Genomic DNA, 25450 nt, shown 5'->3' with positions numbered 1-25450 from the left:
TATTAATGTGTCACAGTTTTCACTTCCAGAAGTGTGCCACATCAGTAAAAATTAATCTTTAACAAAGAGTAGTCAAGTGCATCTCAGGAAAGCTGTGATTTTGGACTAGATTAAATATAAAGAGCTCTGCACACCAGCAAAGTCCAATACACTTTGCAGGGTTATATCTGGTGAATGTGGCAAGCAAAGCAGCTGGTTTTAGAGATGCACCGTGACACTCAACCATCGTTGGGCAGCCCAGCCAGGTTCTGAACTGGAAGTCATTCAGTTGATTGTTGTTCTGTCTCCAAATCAACGCTTCTAGTTTCTGATTAATAATTTAAAGAGATGCATAGACTTTCTCTATTTTAAGCCCAGCTATTAAACTTGACTACGCACTGAACAAGTGTCAAGTTAAAAACTATAGTTTAGGACTAAGGAACAAAGTGATCTGGAAAACATAAGTGCAATTTTTACGTGAGTTTGGGCAGCTCCCAAAGTGAACTGTATCCAGTGGAAACAAGGTCTAAGTACTGATGTGGGAGTTTCCCACAGCTTCTACTGGCCTTCAAAGCCATGCGTGTCATCAAAGTCTCTTGTTGAAGCTGTACATAAATATCTAACTGGTATTAAAAAACAAAAACTGTTCCACAGAACGTAAATTAAAGCCAGATGTGGAAAAAGCAGATGCTTGAAATTTACCATCATTTCAAGACAGAATAGAAGCAGTTGCTAATTTTATTATTTTCTGAGTAAATTGTCATGCTAAGGAAGTCATGTAGAACATTTATAATTTCCTGATGCATCTCATGTTAAAGAAATAGGTGCTCTATTGACTAAAACCCCTGCAATTAGTATCAAATTTGAACCACAAACTAAATCTGTGTTATATTCCTACTCTGGTTGAACACTGAATTATGATTATGCTCTTATCAGTCATTTTAAGAATATAGGGTAAAGTATGTCAAGATGGTATTAATACTTAGGTCAACAGCACTGCACTGGAAGAGGAAATTGAACAATGCAAGTTTAAGATGTATTTACTAAGTGAAAAGTCTTCCATATCTTACTGCAAATTGCATTGCTTTAAGCTGGGGAAACGCAGTCTGTGCTGAGCATGCAGGGAGGGGAGGTTTTCATGAAAACTTGAGGCCATGCAAAAACGTTCTATTTAACATAGTCAGCCACTCTTAGGGAACATACATGACTTATCCAGAATCTCTTTTAAGCAACTCCAAACTTAGATGTAATTTTTTAAGATTAGTTTAGTATTTAGATCATTAAAGCACTTATATACACACATCATGAAGGCAGCTAAAAATGTTACATGCATTAAAAAAAAACGTTGTGTGTGTTTTAACGTAAGATGCAATAAGCTGAAGCACAAGACCAGCATGACAAAACCTCCACTTCTGACCACAAAACATTCTAAGCACAATATTCAACTAAATGCTTTTAACGAATCAGCATTTTAAGAACGACCCTTTTAAAAAAAAGAACAAGATTGAGTAGTTTCCCTATCAGATGCAACTTCATTAGCCTAATATCAATGATTCTGTATATGGAATTACAACACAATTATGCCGTCACTGCAGTGAATTTAAGGTTAGATGACATGTAACTTGATGAGTCTGTGTTCATTACAGTGGAGCACTAGCACTGGTCAAATTTTACTAGATAGGAGGAAAGGAAAATCTTAGAACCCATTTTTACGGTCTCCAAACCGAACAATCACCTACAAAATCTCTTTGAAGAGTTTGAGTGCAGAAAGACAAGTAACTTCTCCACAGAACAATCAAATACTCTAATGACCAAAACAGGCCACACGTGTCTTACGAAACCTCTCTCACTACTTTTGTTGCAGTTTTTAGAATGCCACGTATCAAGAATATCTTAAATCAACCTAAAGAGCACTGACCTTAACAAATCTAATGCCTCCATTTTAGAGAATACATTCTGCCAAAAGCAGCTCAAAAGTAGCCAGGAACCTGAAAAGCCAATTCGCAGTCTTCAAACTCAGCAATATAAATTGCACCAAATGCACTGTAGGAGCTCAAAATACAAGAACAATTCAACAGAAAATATACTAAAATATACTGAAAGCACTCTCTTGTGCACCTAAAAATTTTAAAAACTGCCCCAGATTATGTACTGAGGGAGTAGTGGGGAACAAAACCAGTCGCTGGTTCTAATGCAGTTGGGCTAATTTCTATGCATTAGCTTTGCAAATATTTTGCATATCAGTTTTTCCACCTACGAGCAATGACTTCACTGCATAAACCTCACTGTTGAACCCAAAGGTTTTTGAAAGCACACTAATTCCATTTTTTGCGTTAAACTTTGAACTTCAGTAAGTTGCAATAAACTCACACCAGACTCTATATTTGTTTATAAAGTTTTAGGTATTTTTTTACAAACACATGTATACATTCTGAAGCTGCAAAAGAAATCCATTAATTAATATCTGCAAAATAATAGATTACTAAGGCAATTGTAACTGGTTTTAATTCTGTCATTAGCAGACCAGACACTTCTTAGCAGCCTAAAAGTCATGTATGTCCATCAGACTACACCCACTCTTACTGCTAATGAGTAGCACCTGTTGGAGGGTGTTTGTTTTCCTTTGTTGGATCCCTTTCACATTTATATTTAAATTTTTTCTAGGTATCACCAGGCTGATTTAAGAACGCATCAGGTATTTCATGGTTTAATGCCTCCAGTATCTGCTCCAATTATTTTCAAAGGTTAAAACATGAAACAGAGAGCCAAGTCATCATTATCCCCACAAACCTTATTCGGCAACACTGTTGAGCCATTTCCAGCTGAAAAAACAGCTCTACCATTTACACAGGCTACAGTAACTGGATAATCACTTCTCAGAGCCAACTTTGGAAACATCCACGTGATACGACTACACCAAAATTAAATTACATATGTAGAACAGTATAGACATTTGCAGACAGAGTAAAGATCACAAAACATTATTAAAATACAATATTAAGACAGATACCTGTTTCATTTTTTTTCTGGAACAAACTCAATATCGCAACTTGTTTAGGCAGGTTTATCTCCCACAAGAACAAATCTCCCATGAGATTCAAAGCACAGAATCACAGAACAGTTTGGGTTGAAAGGGACGTTTAAAGTACCCCAGTTTCATCCCCCATTACAACTTCTGTCACTAGACAAATAAACAGTGTTGTTTTCCCCATACTGAAATTCATCAAGCAGTACAATAATTACATTTTAGATTGACCTAAAATGATAATTGATTTCCTTATACCATGTAACACAAGTCACTTTCTTTAAAAGAAATGCTTGAAAACTTAAGATATAAAAACTTACAATTGATTTAAGAGAATGTCTAACCTACCTATGAAGCTGTGCAACCACTGTTGTTGTCAACCCGTACTGGGCTCCGTGCTGTCATGGATACCTATTACTAGTATTTGTCTATAGTACTTGCAGTGTTTGCACCAACTGCAGTTTACATCCCCAGTGAAATACACCCCAAAAGACAACAGACAGGAACTTTCGCAATATAAATTCAGAATTGTCAAGTAACAAATGTCACTTAAAATATTTCTGTAATTTCACAACATGTGGCAACAATAAAATTAATAATAAGACCAGCGCTACACATTTCTAACTGGCTGCCAACATGCATCCCATCATCTGTTCTTAAAAAAGAATGACCTCTCACATCCATTATTATTTCTCATTTTATAACATTAGGAGGACACACCTTATCTCACTGGGTGGAATATGCACACGGCTGGTGTAAATCATCCTGTAAATCAAACACCACTGCTCCATTCTATCGGTGATTGATTTAATCCCATGGTTATACAGCTGAACATAAACCCAAGCACCCTTTACTGCCACCTCTTTATTCTTAACATCCAAATTGTATTTTCTTACCTCAGCAGCCTGTGTCTCCTGGTGTAATAAAGTTAGACCTGTCAAGTCTTCTAAGAAGGAATGTGAAGAATTAAAAACTTTAGCTAGGAAATTAAACCCTTCTCGTTCATATTGGTCAAGGACCTGTCAAAACAAACAGAAAAAGGATTTCAAGTAAGACGCCCATAATGTGATTCATCATTGTATTTTGCTCACAAAATAGAATCTTTCTGAACACTCAGAAAATGACTGTATATTGCAAACAGTTAAAAATTTCTAAAGTGGAAGAAGGTGGAGGTTAAGAGAGAAGGGAAGTGAGGTTTAAAATTTCCTGGTTTAAATTTATTTTAAGCTTATAAAAAGACAGATGATATGGCCAGAAAAAAAAAAACCTCTTAGTTGCAAAGTCATGAAAGGAACATTTGAGTTACACAAAACACAGTAAAAGACTGTTCCACTGTATCAGTTAAGGGAAAGAACCGTGCTGGGACAGACTGAAAAATTCTCCGAATCAGTGTCCAAGTCCAACATCCTCCCAGTCTCCAGAGATTCACGGTTCTGAGACCATTGTATCTGAAAGACACTATTTTTTCTACTCTAATTTTCCCAGTTTATAAGGATATTTGGAGAATCTTATAGACTCCAACAAGAATTGTGAGGAAGGTTTTAGCCTGTGTTCCTCTCAAACCCCTCACCATGAAGAATTTTATTTCACGCAGCTTTAGCTTAAATAACTATTTGGCAGGGTGATTTCAATGAAATATGATGGAGATTGTGGGAAGAAAAGATACACGTCAGATGAACACGATTCTACAAGTTTCATGAAAACAGGTAGCAAGAAAATGGGATGAACTTATGATAAAGCAATCCCAGTACCCATTGTTTTCTATTTTTTGTTCCGAGTTCTACCACATCCTGCCCTGCTGTCACCAGTGTCAGACGAAGCAGCTGAGCTTGACAGACTGCAAAGCCTCTTTTCCTACAGAAATCCATGTAGCAGAGCAGGATGTGTGCAGGGACTTCAGAGACACACAATATTTTCATAGAAAGGAGCAGTATATACAACATCTAAGACAGAGAGGCAGGGTAAGGAGCATCAGGATCACCCCACATAGAGAAGATGCAAGCTTCTCCCAAAAGCCCAGAGAATGGCTTCATCTATGGAACTAAACACCTGCCAAACAGCTTTTACTGTGAAAGTTATCATGCCTTTCTCAACGCTTCCATCTTCATACCAGTCATCACCTTTCTCAGCTAAATCAACCTCAGTTCAAGAGTGAAAGACAGAAAAAGGGGCTAACGATCAGGCAGTTTCACCGATGGCTGTTATTTTTTAGAATTACTCTTATTTTTCAGAATGATCCTTTCCAAAACCCAGTATCTGTAAAAGCCAGCACCTCTTCCAGCTGCTGATTCTGATAATCTCCTCCTGCCTCTCCCCCTCCCAACCACATACGCTGTTCCTGTGCGTTTAAATTTGGTGCACTTCTAAAGTCGCTGCATGAGTCCCTCTTTACCATGTCATTTTTTTACAAGCAACATTGCATTGCTGTTATATCCCACTGTTCGGAAACACATCCTCTGCAGATAGGGGGGTATAGCTGTACTTGAAAAAAGCTCCAGCATAAGCCCAACACTTACTACATACCAGAGAATCCACAAGCAACCGCATCTCTGTTACTGCCCAGCCAAGGGAAAAGTACCCAAATGAGCCATCAAGCTATGGCTCCAGGACTCCTGTGCTCAAAAAAATACCTGATTTTTCATTCTCTGGTGTATAAATTTCCAAACAGATCACAATATTGTGCCCATCGATGTCTTCTTATAGTTTATCTGTGCAAATTATATGCATCGTATCTCTATTTTTAACTTATCTCCTTCTAGTATAGTTCTTGCAGAAAAAGTATAAGTAGAACACAAAAAAATCTTTTATACAGAGAGCTGTTGCAGGGGCTGTGGACAACCTTTCTTTCACTGTATATATTCTATCCTTATTTTGGGAGAGAAGCAGCAAGAGAAATTTGTACAGCTTATGTACTCCTTGAACATATCCACTCTTACTGGACAGACAAGTTCCCCATAACCAGTGGAATTCATTTCTTCTGGAAAAGAAGAAAAAAACCACCCTGGAAGGACTGTTGTTTGTTCTAGTGTGAAATAGGAGATTGAACCAAGTGAGCTTCATGCCAAGGTTTAAAAATGAACAGAAAACCCCTGTTCCCCTCACCCCCAAAGAAGCCATTCACCCTGCTTTGGACAATAGCATGGGGGGGAAATGGTTTCATTATTAATTCATCTAACTGAACCAAAATCACAACTTATTCTCAACGGTCTTACTCTTCTCTAGTTTAACAACATCCTAAGGGTCTCAAACAACCTTTGCACTGATAAATCTTAAAGCTGTGGGAACTTGCACAGCCCAACAGCGTTCCTCAGCAAAATACATCCAGGGAGGTTTTACGCCGAGTCGTACAGGAATTCAAGCTCATTTCAGAAAATATTTCCATTTAGCTGACATAACTGTAAGTTTACCAGTAAAAACAGACTGGGACCTCTGTTCAGATCTTCATGCAAAATGTCCATTTAGCCACAAAATTATCTACTTTATACTTCGGTTTCAAAAAACACAAATAACTGAAACATAACTATGAAGAGGAAGAAGATAGACGTAGGTGACTATGACAAACATTTGGCACCTTCTTGACCACGCTTTACACTTCTAAAACAAACAAACAAATAAATAAATAAAAACTGCTCTTCATTTTCTCTTATTAAATCCAGAGAAATTTTTCTTCGTACTTTAAAGATTTATTTTGCCATACACGGGGTTTTGTATACTTGTGCAATGACCCATAAACATAATCAGAAATTAAAAAAGAAAAAACAGAAGAAAAAAAAAGATTAAAAAAAAAACTGCTTAGGAGCATTTCTTGGGGCTTTTCTTGTTGTTTTTTATTCCTGAGATAAACACACCAAGACAAACCCATCTGACTGTATGCAACGCAGAGAACTGCACAACTTCAGCATTCCATTTGAGATGTGTCCTCCTAATATTATCCATTATATATATTGTGAAATCGCACTGTGAATAGATACATACATTTAATGACTATTCTGCGTTCCAAAATTCTAATAAGCCAACCAGATGTGCAGAAGTCTCTTGCATCTGGCTCTCTGTGAAACACTGTATACAGATATCAACTTATAAACTTGGATTCCATTCACAGCCCTGCCTGTGTATAATCCTCAAAGCTAACAGCATTATCAAATATGTTGCTATTGCTTTAATTTGTTGGAACCACAATACAGAGCTCATGAGACATCTTTTTAGTGATGTAGGCCAGATTATAGTTCATGCTATGTTGAAACAATATCCAGGCTATACACAGTGAAACCATAGCTTTATACTAAAATATTACAGCATGTCAAAGAAATGCAGGGACAACAATAATAAGATGTTTTGGTCTCTTCCCAGAGGTAAAAATTGCTAAAGATGTATACTACCTTGGGATATACAAATATTATCAACAGAGCAGGGAACTGAGTGCAACGTCACTATATACAAGTCTATCAAATTCGGTTGATTTTGTTACTCAACTAACTATGCCTTGATCCTCATTTCCAAAGAACTGTGACTCAAGCCTGAAGTGAAGATTTCCAGGTATTGCGTCCTCAGTAAATGCATGACTTCAGTGTGCCAGGGAGCTCTGTATAAACTGCCCTGGTTTATTTCAGAGATGGGTTTAACCTTTCTATATTCCCCCCCCTACCCCCAGCTATAAATGAATTCTTATGTACTCACACACAGCAACCCGAATGACTACACTGACAGCCACAACGTCTAGCATTAGTTTTGGATGAATCACCTGGAATAATTTTTATTAAATCCAAGTGCCCTTTGTACTGTGATTAGCATGGAAGAGACTAGGAAGTCTCCCATTAAGAGTCCTCTAAAATATTAATAAAACATTAATGTTAACAAAACCAGATGACAGAGCCATGAGTTGAAGGTATTTTACTTTTGGATCTAGTGAACTTTAGCTGCTTTTTTTTTTAAAAAGTTGGGTAGATACATATTAATATGACCAAATCTGCTATTGTTATGGAAAGGTTTAAAAATCTATTTTCCTGCTGTAGAAACTCCATCATGTCCCACTGCCAGACCTGCCACAGCTCTAGAATGGCAAACTTAGGTTGGGATAACAAATCTGACTATAGAGACAAAGTATCTAAAAAAACCTAAAAGTACAACAGTACAGAATACTTTTTTGGATTAGCACCCGAAGAAGTCTGTATACTCATCAAAAAGTCTACTTGCTGATTATAATTACTTGATTTTTATAATGGGAACAGCCCGCTGAACAGAAATATCTGTTAACTAGTTTGAAAACAGAAGTTCCAGCCCCATGGCCCAGAGAACAACATATCAGGGAGCCAAAGAGTGACCTGGCGGCATCACTGGGTTTGCTACCTGAGCAGTGGTGGTACCATTAACAACGCATACTGTATAATGAAATCCCTTTAATATAGGCAGAAACTGAAAGAACATTTTGTCACCTTCAGGGAATTTTATTTCCCAACTCAGATTACAATAAATACCATGAAAGGGATAAACACCGTTAATTGCCCATGTCTAACCTTTACTACACAAATTCAGTAACAGCTGTCCTCTGATAAATGTGACGGGGCGTACATTTGTTCAGTAGCCACTGAACAGATCGGAAAAAGAAAAAAGCATGAAGCAAAATAAAACTCATCTCAAATTCCTATGCCAGGAGACCACACAGGAATGCTCTGCAGGTCATCAGGAACAAAGCCAGTCTAGACATCAAATAGGCACAAAATAATTCTAAAAAATGTTTCCAGATTTAATAAGCGCCCAATTTGTTGCTGTGTGGAAAGGAAATTTTCTCCTATTAATCATGTCCAGCAAAGTCTAAAGGCCCATGGTTGGCACAAGTTTGCTTTTTTAGTTCTTAACAATTCTCTTTGCTGCTAACATCATACTTGGTACCAGTGTGATCATTCTGAATAACAGCTTTACAGGGGAACAAACACTTGAGAGATGTTATAATTTTTATTAATATTGATCTCAAATTAGTTACTATCGGACCACAGATGTAAAAAATCCCTCATGAACTTTTTCTGGGAATAAATGTGTCACTGTCAAGTCATTCAGTGACATGTCCCTATGTTGCAATTAATTTCCTCAAGCACAAAAAACTTCAAAGCAGCAACAAAAAGAACCAGAAGGATATAATTGTTCTGCCCAGCAAGGCAAGCTGGAGCAATACAGATTTATTCAGGAACTCTTATCTTTTTCTCACTTGCAGGTCACTTTTCAGAGCTGAGGAGGAGAATTAGAACGTAGCGTGCCTTCTGTATTTCACATCTGCTACAAACACTGTCAGAAGAACCCACATTTTAAAGCCACAGTCTTTTCTCACGCTATAATCTCGGTTCTAGTTTCCATCTTACAGAGCCAGAGCTACAACTGATTTTTCAAAGGATGGCATTTTAATAGAACAAATGACTGTGGATGCACATTATCACAACAGGGACAAATTAATGTATTGCTAAAGCCTTTTGTGTAAATGATACAGACTAACCCACTTTATTACCAATCTTTTTATTCTTGTCTGTTTACTGAAGAAAAAAACCCAAATCTCATGGTAGGAGGAAAAAAATAGAGGCTTAGAGTGAAAAAACTTGTTTTGAAATGAGAAACAGATGTGCAGCCTTGGTGTTATATTCTTTTTAACAGCATTCTTCACAAAGAAGTCTCAATTGCTGGGTAGAAAGACATTCAGAAAGAGAATCTGGCTCCAGGACTGCTTTATAGCGTAAGTTAATATATAGAAGATACAAATAAATAAATACAAAAACCAACCTCCTAACACAAACAACTTGGCCAGTGATGTAAAATCGGCTCACATCTTATGCCTCATTTCTGTCACATAATTTTTAAAGCTTTTACCAGTATTTACATTTGTTTTGGCTTTTTTGTTTTCTAATTAGATAGAATCTGTAGAGCTTGAAACAGTATTGTTTGCTTTCCAGGAAAAATAAGAAATTAATGCTACCAGATGTATTGTTTACACTCAGATACACAGGTAGCCTACCTCCAAAACAATATGGGTGGTGTGTTCTACGCTCTTCCTGGCTTTGAACGCTTTCCACTCAAAGACACCACCCCCCACAAAGGGGACAGATACTTCACTAAACACTTCAGAGTCAGAAAAATCACAAAATTCAATGTACTATTTAGAAGTTTTACACGCCCGGATGTATTTTTGCACACTGCTAACTATCCAGTTATCACAGGCAATGCAGAATGATCAGAAAACTACTGTGGGTGTTTGTATGCTGAAAAGAGATATTTCAGTTTCAACAGCTACATGGAAAATAAGGGAGACATGTAAAAGTCTTGCCAGTTAAACTCTTCAAAGCTCAATGTATCTGCTATTAAAACAGAAAGTTTAGTGAAATACTACAATGCTTTGAATAATCCTCCTAAGCAAGAGGAGAGTAAGATGAGGCATGTGAGGCACCGGGATTGAGGCAGTTGCAGAGGCAGCACCGTTAACCTGCAAAATTTTATCATGAGACCCGTACTTCTGGTTTCCTTAAAAATTCCTCAGCTCCTAGACTTTTGCTTTTTCATGAAGGTCTCAATTTTTATTGCCATTTGGTCCTAAAATGTTGTAAAGAAAAGCCTAATAAGGTGATCCTGTAATACACGTATGGAAAAGAATGCAACAAAATTGAACTTTCTAAAGATCATGTAATGATTTTGGGGGAACACAGTTCATGACGCGGGAACAGAAAAGTCTGACAATGTTACCTGAGCACAAAGACAACTCTTAAGACACTTTGTCTTTTGATAATTCTCTAAGTATTATCTTAATGTGTGCATGAATGGTCATACACACCTGGGCATTCACACATGATTAAGTTTTAAGAACAAGACCATAAAACAAAGTTCTGAAGAAGGCTATATTGCAGGTGCAAGCTGAAGAAGGTTATTCTGAAAGTATTGGAAGCTTAAAAACCACAAGGCAAAAACGGCATCATTTTTGGATCACGTCCAAATAATTAAAATACCATATGCATACACCATTTTCTTTCCCATAATCAGTATTAAAAATAAAAGCAAATCAGTACAAAACCTTAACGAATCCAAGTCCAATATGCTGAAAATTCACTTTCAGAGTGCTGAAAGAGCACTGCTGTTTAATTTAGACTTGGAATGTAGTGATACAAAGTTGTTTTGTCTGTTTTGTCACCGATTTTGAATTGCAATGGACAGAAAACAGAGAATTAACTTACTGAAGAACAGGCCATGAAAGGTCTTAATGACATGTTTTTAGCTTTGGACTTTCCAGTTTCTTCTTCTGAATAATTAAAAGGAGGAAAGTAGAGTTCTTAAAAATTTAAGATATGTCAGTTTAAGCATGTCGTTGTCTATATTAAGTTCTCAGGAACTGCATGCATTCTGAGCTTTTCTGAAATAACCTCTGTGTGTTTTATATACAAGTAACCTGATATCAACTGATAAAATAATAATACAGACAAAACTGCGAGATTTTTATTTTCGCTAGTCTTTCCTTTCTAAAATATTTCTTACAGATTATTTGAAACATAATGGCATCTTCAGGATGCAGTCAATATAAGGACTTCCTACTGGACAGCGTACAAGTTTAAGGCATTCCCTGCCTGAAGGCACCAGTAAACAGAACTGAAAAGAAAGAAAGAGAGAGGAAAAGAAGATAAGCATCTCCATTTTTAGAGACTGAGAACAGAGAAACAAAAGAGTTTTCAAGTTGACAATATCATTAGATCATCTGTCCTGACCTCTTTTAATACATGGGTATATCCTTCAGTGCCCTAATAGCCATCTCTCGCCCGCTCCACATTTTACACTTGACGGATATTTACAACTGTATTTATCCCCATTCTGCTTCCTGTCCAGAATTTATGCTGATTAGCTCATCAGCAGTTACAACATGTTTGGCTCCAGTTCATACTGGCATTAGTCACCATCTATCGCACAGCAACTGCAGAAAGCCCTTCTTTTTCCCCAGTCACATCTGAGGTTATTGATTTGTGGCTGGATAATCTGTTTGTTACCTATATCCAGGGACAGGCATCTATAGCACAATTCTCATTTTTGCCTTGAAGAAACAGCCCAGAAACAGCACCCATTTTCCGCAGGCAATCCCTAATGCTGGGAGTGAAGCAAGGTCTCTTCCCCAAACAGCTATGAAAATTAGTCTTCTCACAGAAAATCAACTGTCTTACACCGAATACCATTTTGGCTGCCCATACATTTGAATTCTACAAAGACTGGAGTGGTCCATCGTTGATGGGTTGACTTAAGCAAGAGAAATGCCAGTGCTTTTAAATGAAGTAATTTATTCCATCTGGCTCTCCCCTGCCATCAGCAGTTCAACAATAAGGCATGATCTGTCAGACACTAAACACTCAAAACTATCACTACCTTAAAAGTGGAAATTGCAGCTCCTCAGTAATTCCTAGACTATTTCAGAGCAGAAGATTTTATTATCTGGATGTACTACAATATCTATGCAAAACAGCACTGGCAGAACAACAACATTTTCACCAAACCCACCCATATTTACTGTATTTCATCATTTCCAGTTATTTTACCATCTTTTTAAATTCAATTTCCTTTTTATTTATTTACTTAGTTATTCCTCAGCTTACAAATAAAAAAATCTAGGCTTAAATGGCAGACATGAAGCATACTGTGTCTACATTTTCTTTGATAAATGTGCACTGAATCCTTGGAATAACTGAACAATAAATAAATAGAAGGCATTATGTTGCAAGTACGCAAAAACATTATAGAAGTAAAAAGAAAAATTACAAATTACTCATATCCACTAAAATGAACAACTGACCTTGTGAGTTCCAGATGGAAACCTACAGAATGAGGTTTGAACTGTTTCTACGTTCAGCACTGGTAGGATGAACACCATCACCAACCCATCACTACACTACATTCCTACTTTTTATCCAGTTCAGAATTCTCCAACTTTGTTTTTGCAATTCTTACACGAGAGTCTGTCAGCAAGTATGTATTTTAAGTCAAAGTATTTTAGTTCCATTTTTTTACAGACACAAAAGGAATTCTGTAACAGCTTCACCAAGAGATGACAAGACAGCATTAAGTTGCCATTAGAATAAATAATTAAAAATGGTGTTCTAGACACAGATATTGAACATGTCAATAGCAGAAGACTGTGAATGCTATCTCTTTCCTACTGATTGGTAGACCTTCACTTTGTACTAACTGTAGTTAAAATGTAATTGAATTGGAGAAAGAAGAAATATTGAAAAAACAAACCCAAAAAGCCTTTAAGACACAGATAATTTAAATGCAACAGAAATATAACCTCTCCAAAATATGAATCAATTGTTTTTAACAATGGCAGGTTTCTTCATTCCATTGAAATCAATACTCTAAAGTCAATTAAACTTAAAAATGGGAAAACTCATTTTATTCATGGTGCAGAAACCATATTAGATGAGTGCAGTATTTTCACGTAAAGACTTCAATTAATTCTGCTCTTTCTTTTAGTTCAGACAATACAGATTCCTGTTTATATGGACTTCATAAACCATTCTCTCTCCCACTTACAACTGCTTAGAACAATACCCTACATCCATTTAAGACCACTGAACAATTACAGGAACATATTTTACTTTTTAAAATATTATTTAACTTGGAGACAAGTAAAATAGTCAATACCACGGACCAGTCAATCACACCAGCTGCTTCTTGGACCAAAGTCTGGGATTCTCTGCAACATAGCTTTGATTCTACTATCTAATATGGTACACTGCCACATCAGCATAAATTGACACACTAGTTCACTTAAACATCAGGAAACACTTAACAAATTCACCAAATAAAAGAAACACAGAATAACAAAATCATTTGTTTTCTTCTCTGAAGGGCAAACGTGTGTCACATTACTAGAAACGGATTCTTAATCCAGCAACTTTACTTTTCTGAAACCAAAAGTAATAGCAAGAGAATTGCTGATTTTCTGGAGCAAAAGGAAGAGGAAATAAAACAAGTTTCAGATAGTTGTGTGTTCTCTGCTCGTTTCTCTCCCTTCCTCTTTCTCTCTCTCTCTCTCAGGAAACCTTCTTAATATTTAATCAGCAGAGTTCAAAACTTCCATCGCAAAGAACACAATACAGAAGAATGGCTCCTAAAAACACTTTGCAGTAACCCTTAGCTGTCTATTCCCTTCTATCACAAAGAAAAGACCCCAAACCATAATGATCTGGGGAGGAATGTTGTTTTACTTTGTTATTTAAATACATTTTCTATGCCAAGTTTAAATACAACTCCCTAAGATATCTAATGGACGCATCTGCCATCCAGGAAGAAATCATCTTACATGATGAAGACAAATGGATTGGCCAGAATAAAGGCAATTATCTTAGGTAATAAAAACTGCTTTTGCTCAGCAAAACATGAAAGACGCAAACCTTCAGTTTTGAACCTGTAAATTCAGTTGCAGACACCCACACTCAAAACAAACATTTTGATGCTGCACATAGAGCTGCCAGCTTCTAGGAGGCTAAGATTTACTTATCCTGAAGTCAGAAGTTTTGAAAATGCATCCTCCTCTCAGAGCCCTGAACACAAAACAAATCCTCACCCATGTGAAAATATTTGGGTGGGTGGTTTAGTCTCACAAGACACAAACCGATCTTTAACTTTTTATATTAAATTTGTGTCAATTCTCAATGTGGACAAATAGATTAACATATGCTAAAACGGAATAATGTTTTACCAATTGTAAAATTGGTAATGTTTTACCAATTTTACCAGGTGGCGGCCAGTAACGAGTGGTGTTCCGCAGGGGTCGGTACTGGGACCAGTACTATTTAACATCTTTGTCGGTGACATGGACAGTGGGATAGAGTGCACCCTCAGCAAGTTTGCTGATGACACCAAGCTCGGTGGCGCAGTTGACACGCTGGAGGGAAGGGATGCCATCCAGAGGGACCTAGACAGGCTGGAGAGGTGGGCTTGTGCAAATTGCATGAAGTTCAACCAAGCCAAGTGCAGGGTCCTGCACCTGGGACGTGGCAACCCCAGGCACAAATACAAGTTGGGTGGAGAATGGCTGGAGAGCAGCCCCGAGGAGAAGGACTTGGGAGTGCTTATGGATGAGAAGCTCAACATGAGCAGGCAGTGTGCACTGGCAGCCCAGAGAGCCAACCGTGTCCTGGGCTGCATCAGGAGAAGTGTGGCCAGCAGGTCTCGCGAGGTGATTCTGCCCCTCTACTCTGCGCTCGTGAGACCCCTCCTGGAGTACTGTGTCCAGCTTTGGAGTCCTCAACACAGAAAGGACATGGACCTGTTGGAACGGGTCCAGCGGAGGGCCACGAGGATGATCAGAGGGATGGAGCACCTCTCCTATGAAGACAGACTGAGAGAGCTGGGGTTGTTCAGCCTGGAGAAGAGAAGGCTCCGGGGAGACCTCATAGCAGCCTATCAATACCTGAAGGGAGCCTACAGAAGAGCTGAAGAGGGACTCTTTGTCAGGAAGAGTGGTGACAGGACAAGGGGCAATGGTTTTAAATTGGAAGAGAAGAGATTTAGATTAGATATAAGGAAGAAATTCTTTACAGTGAGGGTGGTGAGGCACTGGAACAGGTTGCCCAGGGAAGTTGTGGATGCCCCATCCCTGGAAGTGTTCAAGGCCAGGCTGGATGGGGCTTTGAGCAACCTGCTCTAGTGAGAGGTGTCCCTGCCCATGGCAGGGGGGTTGGAACTAGATGATCTTTAAGGTCCTTTCCAACTCTAGCCATTCTATGATTCTATGATTCTATGAATTTGCTGTGGAGAGGCAAATTAGTTTCTTCTCCTTAAGAGAAATAACAAGTAGTAACAGCAAAAAATTAGTCCCTGCTGTAACCCTAACGAAATTACAAAAGAGAATGAGAGAGTAGTTGATAAGGAAAAAAAAGTCTCCTGAATTCTTTTATACTTGCTACATTTATCTTAGTTGAAAAAAAGATAACAAAACAATAATTGATTAAGAAGCAATTTCACAGATATGTTAGAAGTTGAAATGAAGACACAATGGAATGTCTAAGAGCAATTGTTCATCAAAGATTTCTAGCATCATCGTGTCTGGGGAGGGCAGAAGAGGACAAGTAAAGACTGCCAGTAGCAGCATTGGGAAAGTTTTGAACTACCCTTCTTGTGATCTGACTGAATTTTTAAACAACCTTACTTCTCTTCAGTACCGTAAGATAAACCATCAAGTTTTGTTTCTTTTTATTAAATCCTCTCTTCTGTTGACTTTGGGATGCTGTTTGGTGTCAACAACCAACCTATGTTATCTAGTAGATATCAATAAACCTGCAACCTACATCTCTGAATAACTGGTGCAAAACTTTCATAATTTCTAACTCTTACAACATAGACGTAACAGCCTTAATACAAGCGTCAACCTGCTTTCTGAATTTTGGTAAATGGTCTGATTTAAAATTGAACATAAACATGTTCTATCTTTCCCCGTGTTCCTTCCGTTTACAACCTTTATTGCAGAGCTGTTATGTGCAGGGCAGTTTATTTGGCACTATCGCCTTCCCACAGGATTAGCTATGAGGTTTCCAGTCATCACGATGGACTGGGCAAGGAGTAACAAGACATAACTTCTCCACTGAACTACACATACTTCAAGAACATCACATATTTGTTTTCAGACATAGGACAGAGATAATGAGCTCTCTCTCACCTTATTAGATTTCAGTTTTGTTGTTTTTGTAAGTTCCCTTTTTCAATTATCATCCATCCTGTCTGTACAGACACCTCCCCACCTTCCCCAATGCACAAACCCGAGTACACTGCTGATTCCACACCCTCTTCTCTATTCACAAAATAAGAGTGTTTAAAGTCAATGCTTCTTTTCAGATTTCTGTGGTTCTTGATCACATATGCCCTCCCCTAAGGGAACAAAAAACCATCATTTAACCACGGCCATCATTTCTTAGTGTGTGATGTGGCATTTTTTCAGTACACATCCCAGCTTGCTTCTGTTAGTATTCTTTTACTTGGGATAATTGACATTCTATTTTGTTGACTTTGTAATTAAAAAAAAAAAAAGAAATCAGTATTTTTGAAATAGTAAGACCAGGCATTATTTTTAAGAATGCACATGCACATCTTTCAAGCAGTAAAACAATCCTGACTGTGACTGATTTTGAAAATATATATTATTTCAATTCTCTCACTGAATTCAAAATTGATATCCAGGGAGGTAAAGACTGCCTGAGATTTCAAAAGTTATGGGCAAGATAATCCTGCCCTCTGCTCCCCCCAGTTAAAACAACATTTTTTCAAAGAGAAAAAACAAAAGTGATAAATTTCTGTAAGTCACTTATCATAAAGCAATTTTCTATGCCACCTTAAGAGGAAAAAAAAGCATTACATTTAACTCAGTATGTTAAAAATATGCCTAGATATATTAATGATGCATTCTTTAAGTCTGAATGAAATCTATCCAATATTAATACAGAGGCTGCACTGTACACAGAAGTGTCAAATGTTAACATATGTAAATTCAGGAAATAAGGAAAGTTATAAATGGACTCAGTTACATAGACTCAATGTTACAGACAGCTACAGAAATAACTCTTTTTAAACATTCTTTGAGATCTTTGCAGTGTTCATTCCTGGAGGACAAACATTTCTCCCATTTCCTCCATCGTTTCTGCAAGCTATGCAAGAGTTAGCTCTTAGGTAGTTACTGGGAGAAAGCAAATAGGAAAGTCTTTTCTCAATGCAGCTTGGACAAATGTGAAGGGTTTCACTGGAATCAAAATTAAATTTAGTGATTTTTTTCAATTGAGATAAGTAACTAAATAGCACAGGTTACTGTCATAACTGATTGGAACCATTTAAAGTAAAAATGCACGCAAAGCAGATGAGAACAATAAAAGCATTGTTATGTCTACACGATGATAGGTTTCAAAACTGAAACACTCATAAATTTATAACTTACGCAACAGGGGCACTTAGTAAATGTCACAGCAAAAGTGTTTAATGTATTCCTGGGATGTTAAAAAGGGAAAACATCTGCAAGGGTAGGGAAATATCTTGCCTGAAAACAGAAACTGTACCCTAGTGCCTAGAATACCATCCCTGATTCTAGTGTATACCCCTTTCTGAAATGCAATGAAATTGAAAAACCTTTAAAGGTAATTCATTAAAATTATTCATTGCTTAAAAAAAATACAACTTAAGCAGCTCAATTTTTCATCAGGCTGAATAGAAAGTTGAGAAAGAACTTGAAAATTAGTAGAGATGCTTATGATGCCTTTTTAAAAATTTATTTGATAGTGGAGATAATTGCATGTCAGAACAATTTTAGCGGGGGAAGGAGTGAAATATCTTTAGGGAAAATAAGGTAGCTTTCAAGAACACAGACAATAAATCCAAACTCTGGAGGAAATAAGATCTGTAAGCTATATGTAAAAACAAAGGGGACATCTGTACACCCAAGTTGGTTAGTAGCAATAATCTTTTGTGACATTGAAGTGAGGTCTCCTGTTTCATTCAATGATGCATAAGGATGAGGGAGGAGCCATAACAGGTAAATTTTCATTATGCTCATTAAAATACAAACCCTGGCAGTTTTGCATTAAGAAAGCTACGTATTTTAACATTCCTGTTTTGAGGCTTTAGCCAGTTTTCTGCAAGGACCAGGTAGTACGGGATCAGGAGTACTCCACTTTCCTACTGGATTGTAAAGCTTCTCACTGTAATATTATGAGAAAATACCCTCATTTTGTGGACACACAGCTTAATTAGCACAATAAGCTTAACATTCTCATTCTGTAAGTAAATGAGTTATTACAAATTAAAACCTCTATACTAAAGAACTTTGGACTCTCCCTTACAGTAAGGGAACAAGTTAGAGATGGAAGAGGAAGCGTATCAGAAGAGCTTGTGCTGCTCCTCAGACCTGCTACTCAACTGGCAGCACACCGCCGTCAGCTCCCAAAAAGGATACTTTCCACTCTAGCGCATGCTTGTGCACAACCAAAAGAAGACAGAGGGGGAAATCATACAAGGAAAATTTGGCCCAGAATAAAAATAGATAGGTTTCCTGCTGCGACCATCCCAAAATTCCCGAACAATTGCCTGCGGGAAGCTTCTCTGGCATGCAGCCTGTTCAGGACAATTCTGGGTAAGGAATAGCTGGCTGCTTGGACGTCTGGGCTCTTCGGCTTCAAAAGCAGAGAAATGAAGTCATGACTGCAAGTCAAAATGAAATGGAACCTAATCTCTAAACATGCAGATCATTAGCAGCGTCTTCTAAGTCATCCAGCTGGACGGGATGGCTTAAGAATATACTGGAATTATTTTAAAAATTCCTACTCCATTAGTTTCATGTTTTAAGAGTTACAGAGTGACAAGAGCTCAAGAAAGAGAATGCTGACATAAGAAAGAAGAAAATTCATAAGGTACCAGCAAATTCAATTATATCAGAAAAGCCACTTCTCTCCTGTGCTAAAAGTTCGAATCTACAGTAAATCTGACATAGATCAAGACAAAATTATGCTAAATCGCCGCATTAAAAAAACCCATCCAACATACAGACTACAATTAAATTGTAATTGGATTTGTCATTTCAAAGTATTAGCATCAGATTTCCAGATAATACAGGGTGACATACTCTTATGCTAATAAACAGAAAGTTAGCAAAGTAAACAAACGCTATGTTTCTACTGTAAGGAAATACGTGCACCAATGAAGCAACCTTTTCAGCACAGAAGTAATTTAATACCCAAACCACATGAAAAGTGATCTCTCTGGGAATAGCACAGCTGCTAAAATCCAAGTCAGTTTTTATTAAATCATCAAGTCTGTTTATGTAAAACAGGGCTCTCTTAAAATGACCTCCAAGAGGAAATGATTTGCTAACAAAAAAAAAAAAAAAAAAGATACCTGCATTTAATTTATCTACATCAATGTATGTTATTATTGTTTGTATATATCGATACGTCCTGGATTGGAGATAAAAAGAAAAAAAAAAAAAGCTTATTCTAACAGTTTAGCTTCCCAGGCTCCACCATCATAAAGTTTCTCTTTTTTTTTTTTTTTCCCCTTTAGGTAACACATATAGAATTTCTGCAAAGCATACTTCTGGAAAAGATGAGAAAATAATCACTTTTAGCTACTGCTGAGCTTTCAGCTATTCAAGAGGGTAGATATGTGTTTCTAAAAATAACGGCGGTTTTAAGTTCAGTGCTTCAACTTTTGAGAAGAATATGGACATTAATAGTCTTTCAAAACTTCTCAAATGTACTCAGATAGCATAGAGAAATAACAGGAATACTGTGGAAGAAGGCATTGAGCAAGTCGTTTAAAAAATTATACCGCCTCAAGAGTTTTTGATAGCTGTTTGAAAGAGGAAGGACAAGTGCAGTGAAAAGAACGGAAAGAACTTGCAGTAAGTCTCAAGGTACATAAAAGTGAACTAAATTAATGGCACTCCCAAGCAGGCCAAATCATGAGTCAAAACCTCTGAATCTTCATCTTGAGATATCCCAGTCAAAACTTCTTGAACTTCCACTACATGGCCATAGAAAACTTGCCAGAAAAAACTTTTCAAGGCCACAGTAGAGGAAAAGAGTCCAAGACTGAGACTGAAGAGGAGGCCTCACACAGACACATTCGTGGGCTGCCCTTGTGTTCTGGCAAGACACAGCCCAGATCCCAGCAACAGCTGTAAATCCATTAGTTGACTCAGGACTGTCAACACGAACATCAAAACGAAACAGTCTTTTCAATAAAGAAATGTTATAGAAGTAATTTTTTTTGCTTAAGTGTTCTTTATATGCTTGTTTTGTATCATAAAACAGAAATTTAGATGACTTTGCATATTTGTAACGATACTAAACTTAACAAGCTTATTTATTGGACATCAGAAATAATTTCTCAAACAGCTAAAAACTATCAATTTTATTCCTTCTCAAAAAGCTAAAAGACATTGACAGTATTTTATGTGATAAGCTTTTCACAAATGTGTTGGCCCTAATCTTTGCTTGGTTTCTTTAGCTATGACCATGGAACATTAATTTGGAGATAGCATGCTAGTAAGTGATGCAAAAGAAATTTGGAAAACAGCTAAACAAGAAGGGTACAAGCTCAAAAGAACTTTAGCTGAAGTGAGAACACGGATCCGAAGCGCTAAGGAAGAAAGAGAAAATGTGAAATATAAAGCCATCCTCGGCACCCCAGGACTGAGCTGGGGCAAGACCATTCTGTACGTATAAATAAAGCCCAGAGAAACTCAGACTTACTTTGGTTGAACAGGCTGTGCACTTGTCAAATGCCAGGCTGACTGGAAGAACATTATCAAATCTCGATAAAAATCCACGGATCTAGAAGATGAAAAGAATTTACAACACTATTTTATAATTTAAAAAAAAATAATTCTAAGATTTGATGCAAACATGACATATACAATCAATAAAAAGATAAAGCGGCTATAACTAGGGTAATACTGTTCTGACACAGTGACCCCCAATAACACCTGTAGCAAATTTATAGTCTCTATATTACTGTTTTTCTATATACAACTAATGGCACAACTATCTAAATGCAACACTATTTAAACATAAATAGAGGCACAGCACCACCTGGAGTTTGACTTTTCTGATTGCAAAGTTTGATCAAAAATAAAAAGTCATGGAATAACCAGTTAAACACATATTTTTTTTCCCCACCTCCATAACATATAATCTGAAAACTTAGCTGTTGTGCATTCCTATATTACATTGTTAATATGACAACTGATACATAATTTTAAAATTCCAGACCATTGTTTCTGTAACGGAGATAGCACTGGAAATGCTTTGGAGCGGGGTTTGATCATTTAGAGCATGAATTCTTTGGAGTCCTGATCATCTTTTTTACTCTGTGCTTTTTTAAGTCTACTACAATGAGGAGACATCACTAAGAACAGAACTTAAGCAGCTCTGCAATACAAATAATAATGCCTTAATTAATATAGCATTCCATTATGGAAAATAATTCCAATATAGACTCCAACACATTTAATGCAGTTGAAATGGCATAAACCTCAGAAGCAAATAGCAATTTAAACAATATTAACACTAAGGTATTTTTGCAGAAACACCAAGCCATACATAATGTTAGTATACAAAAATATAGCCATTTTTAAACAAAATCCACACCCAGAAAAAGAAAGGAAAACAATAAATCAAGTCTTTCTGATACCATATTGCTTTGTGTTTCCATTATCCTAGGAATTCCGAGATACTTCCTGGAAATAAATTCAGTTCATTTATGACAGACTAAGACTATGAATGTACAACATTTACTATCCACAAGAGAATACCTCCTTAGGAAAGGACTGCTGCCTTCCAAATGAACAAAGAACACCACAAAAAACCACACCTGAAAGTAATTGTTAATTCCAGACACCTGAAGAAAATACTGCACTCATTGAGTTGATTAGATGGGTCACTGCTAAGAGAAAACAGCAGTTTGTAAAAGGATTGGATGTCACAATATTTGAAAAAAAAAGTCTATTTTCACTTTATAAAGTTATATTTGTGTTAGGACAAATGTCTAAACTAGAAGATATTAATGATACTAAATGTAAATGACATTCACTAAATGTAAATGTGAAAACAGATACAGGGTTAACAGAAGTCATAGTTTAATGAAAAGTTTTCCAATTAAAATCCATATTTGAGATGGATCATAACTCAAAGCAGAAAACAGAACAGTAATGCAAGTAAAATCATACAGGGGTATAAAACAATTCAGACAGGACTGACTGGACAGTTAACATTCTCATCATCAGGAAAAATATGAACTATGAAATCGTTATTATTCTGTAGAAACAGCAAACTTCCTAAAGTTTACTGGGAATTATTCTAAAAAAATATCACTACATAACGTAATATTTCTAGCTTTTTGTTGGGGAAAAAGCCCAAACTTCTTCACTCTTTCTTTTTAGATGTTAAGTTCAAATTGCAGATCTGTTTTCCAGAGGCCTGGAGGATAGTCACCATTTTGAAACAGAGTCACTGAATATGTATGAGACTCACATACTTTCTGCTCCAAGTACATTCCTGCTAAGCAGGTAGGAGGAATTGTGTGTCCACAAGTAGGACAGACACAATGCCAGGAACACAACCACCTTGGCCTGTGTGATGAATTTCTTTTTTTTTTTGATGTTTTTTTAAAACAAACATTGAGATTCAGTCCTTCAGGGAATGGAAACAGCATAGAATATGTTTCTGTTAAGGAGGCAAAGCCTGTGATGCTTTGATGCTTGCCTTATATCACTTCCCAGCTTCTAAACAAAAGCATTTACTCACAAATTATTTACCTGATGAGGAACAAGTCCGAGAGAAGTAGGTGGTTCATTCATTCTATCATCACTACTGCTGGCCACAGCGTAACCACTGCCAAAAATCCAAGAAGGAAAATTAGAACAAGACAACATACTGAACAGTCAAAATTTCCAGCAGGCTTCAAGACATTTTGTTACAGCTTACAGTTTAGAATCTGGAAAGGAACCTATCTGGAAAATCTGCTTCATAGTAACTAAGATTGAGCATGGGAATACAAAATCCCTTTTTCAGAATCAGTCTCAGAGACTTGCAACATACTCATGTCCATCTCCTAACTCACTTTTTCTTCCACAGATTTTAAAGACAGAAAAATAGCCTGAATTTCAGAGTAATTTCTGTATCAAACCCACTTAACTTTAATTAAGATTTTGCAGTATTTGGCTTATCTTGAAGACCTTCATCTGGCAAAAGTAGTTACAAAAGCTCCTCATCACACTCAAATGCTCTCCAGAGCAAAGGAATGGCAAGATCCACTAACAGGAATACTTCCTTTGTTTGAAATATTCTCAGTACTTTTCTACTTTTTAAACTCAGAAAGAAAGCAAGCTCCCAATTTCAAAGACAAAAACTTAAGATTTGATGAATCAGTTCTCTCTTAAATACAACAGCAATATAGTAGATATGACTTACACATTAAATTAATTTACAGGCAACATTACACCTTAAAAAATTATCCCACTTAATGTGTACTTTCTCCTCCTTCTCCCAAAAGATTATATTAAATACATCTTATTTCTCAGAGAACACACTTTGAACACCAACCCAGAAATGACTCACCCTTCTGGATGCTGTAAAACAGACACCATTAGTTCCACCGCAAGCGCACCAGCTATCATGGCTAATCCAGGCCGACTGACTGTGCACTGCTGATCCAATGTCCGATCCCTGGTGGACTACAAAGACAGACAATTCTAAAGGAAAGAAAAAAGTAACTCAAAAGTAAGCAGCTGCCCTAGTACACAAAACATCTTCAGTTCTGTGCAATTAATTTCTTTGGTCTTCCAAATAACAGACGAGCTCTTTCTTAATCTTGTGTACATCAACATAAAACAAATCCCTTTATGAAACCCCATTTAAAGGAAATAAAAATTCAAGTCACAGCAAAAGAGATCTATAATCACCATTTGCATAAGGCTTTACTCACATCCCCTGGTGCCACAACATCATTGCAGAAGTAGCAACCCAGTTTGTAGCCAGGGATATTTGAAAAGAGTGATGATCCGAAAAGATCAGAAGAACAAGAAGCATTGCTGAAACATGAATCACCAGATTCTTGCTGCTTTGGTTTCTTTAGTCCATGTCTCATCACAACAAATGTGTCAAATCCCAATGCAGCATTGATGACCAACTGTGACCAATAAAGAGAGAACAGCAAATTTTAAGTGAGCCAAAGGGGAAAGGAAAAAAAGGTCTCAAGGCTTTATTCACTTTTAAATGTCAAAAACCACCCCACATGCTATATTAACTGCATATCTATCACCCCAGCCATAAACAGCGGATTTTCTGATAGGTACAAAATTCCAGTTGTCAAGCATTTAGAAAAATACAAAGCCCAAACTAAAGCCTGTTTCAGAAATCCACAAACCACTACCTTTTTCTGTGTCTTTCAGGGTAATCTGATACATATTACTCCCTCTAATTGTTACACAAACCTATGCACACTTGCTGACAAAAAAAAAACAACAAAACAAAACCAAGGAACAGGAACTCCATAAATGCGCTGTGCCAGTTTACATCTGAACTTAGGTTCGTACCAACTAACATTCAATGTCTCACTAAAGTCACTGAAGCTGCTATGCACTGATATGAATTAACATCTCTATATTCAAATTTGGCCCAATATTCATGTAATTATTAGCCCAAATTGGGCCCAATATTCATACAATTATTAGTATCATTATTGGAATAACTTATTTTGGTTCCAGCTCAGAATTTATTTTTAAGTTTGCTGCGTATTCTGTATGTTCATATTCTTTAAGTGCTAAAATATTCCAAGTGCCATTTGAGTACAAGAATGACTATCAATAACAAGTATATTCATGTAATTTGAAATTCTATATGTCGTCTTTTCAGTTCACTGTGGTCGGAAATATAACTCATTAAATGCTTCTATGTG

General features: G+C 36.9%; 1 protein-coding gene across 1 annotated transcript in view; it reads right to left on the bottom strand.

Moving 5' to 3' along the window:
* Positions 1-25450, bottom strand: part of ATG7 (autophagy related 7) — a 107346-nt gene that overhangs the window by 55553 nt on the left and 26343 nt on the right. The window contains exons 14-18 of the mRNA XM_074152479.1: positions 24479-24682; positions 24112-24227; positions 23310-23385; positions 21247-21327; positions 3901-4023 (exon numbers count right to left, since the gene is read on the bottom strand). Coding sequence (XP_074008580.1) covers positions 3901-4023; positions 21247-21327; positions 23310-23385; positions 24112-24227; positions 24479-24682 — 600 coding nt within the window. The remainder of the gene's footprint in view (positions 1-3900; positions 4024-21246; positions 21328-23309; positions 23386-24111; positions 24228-24478; positions 24683-25450) is intronic.

Source organism: Numenius arquata, chromosome 8 (genome assembly GCF_964106895.1).
Source record: "Numenius arquata chromosome 8, bNumArq3.hap1.1, whole genome shotgun sequence".
Taxonomy (NCBI): domain Eukaryota; kingdom Metazoa; phylum Chordata; class Aves; order Charadriiformes; family Scolopacidae; genus Numenius; species Numenius arquata.
The sequence above is the reverse complement of the archived record's forward strand: the minus strand, read 5'-3'. Positions and strand labels throughout refer to the sequence as shown.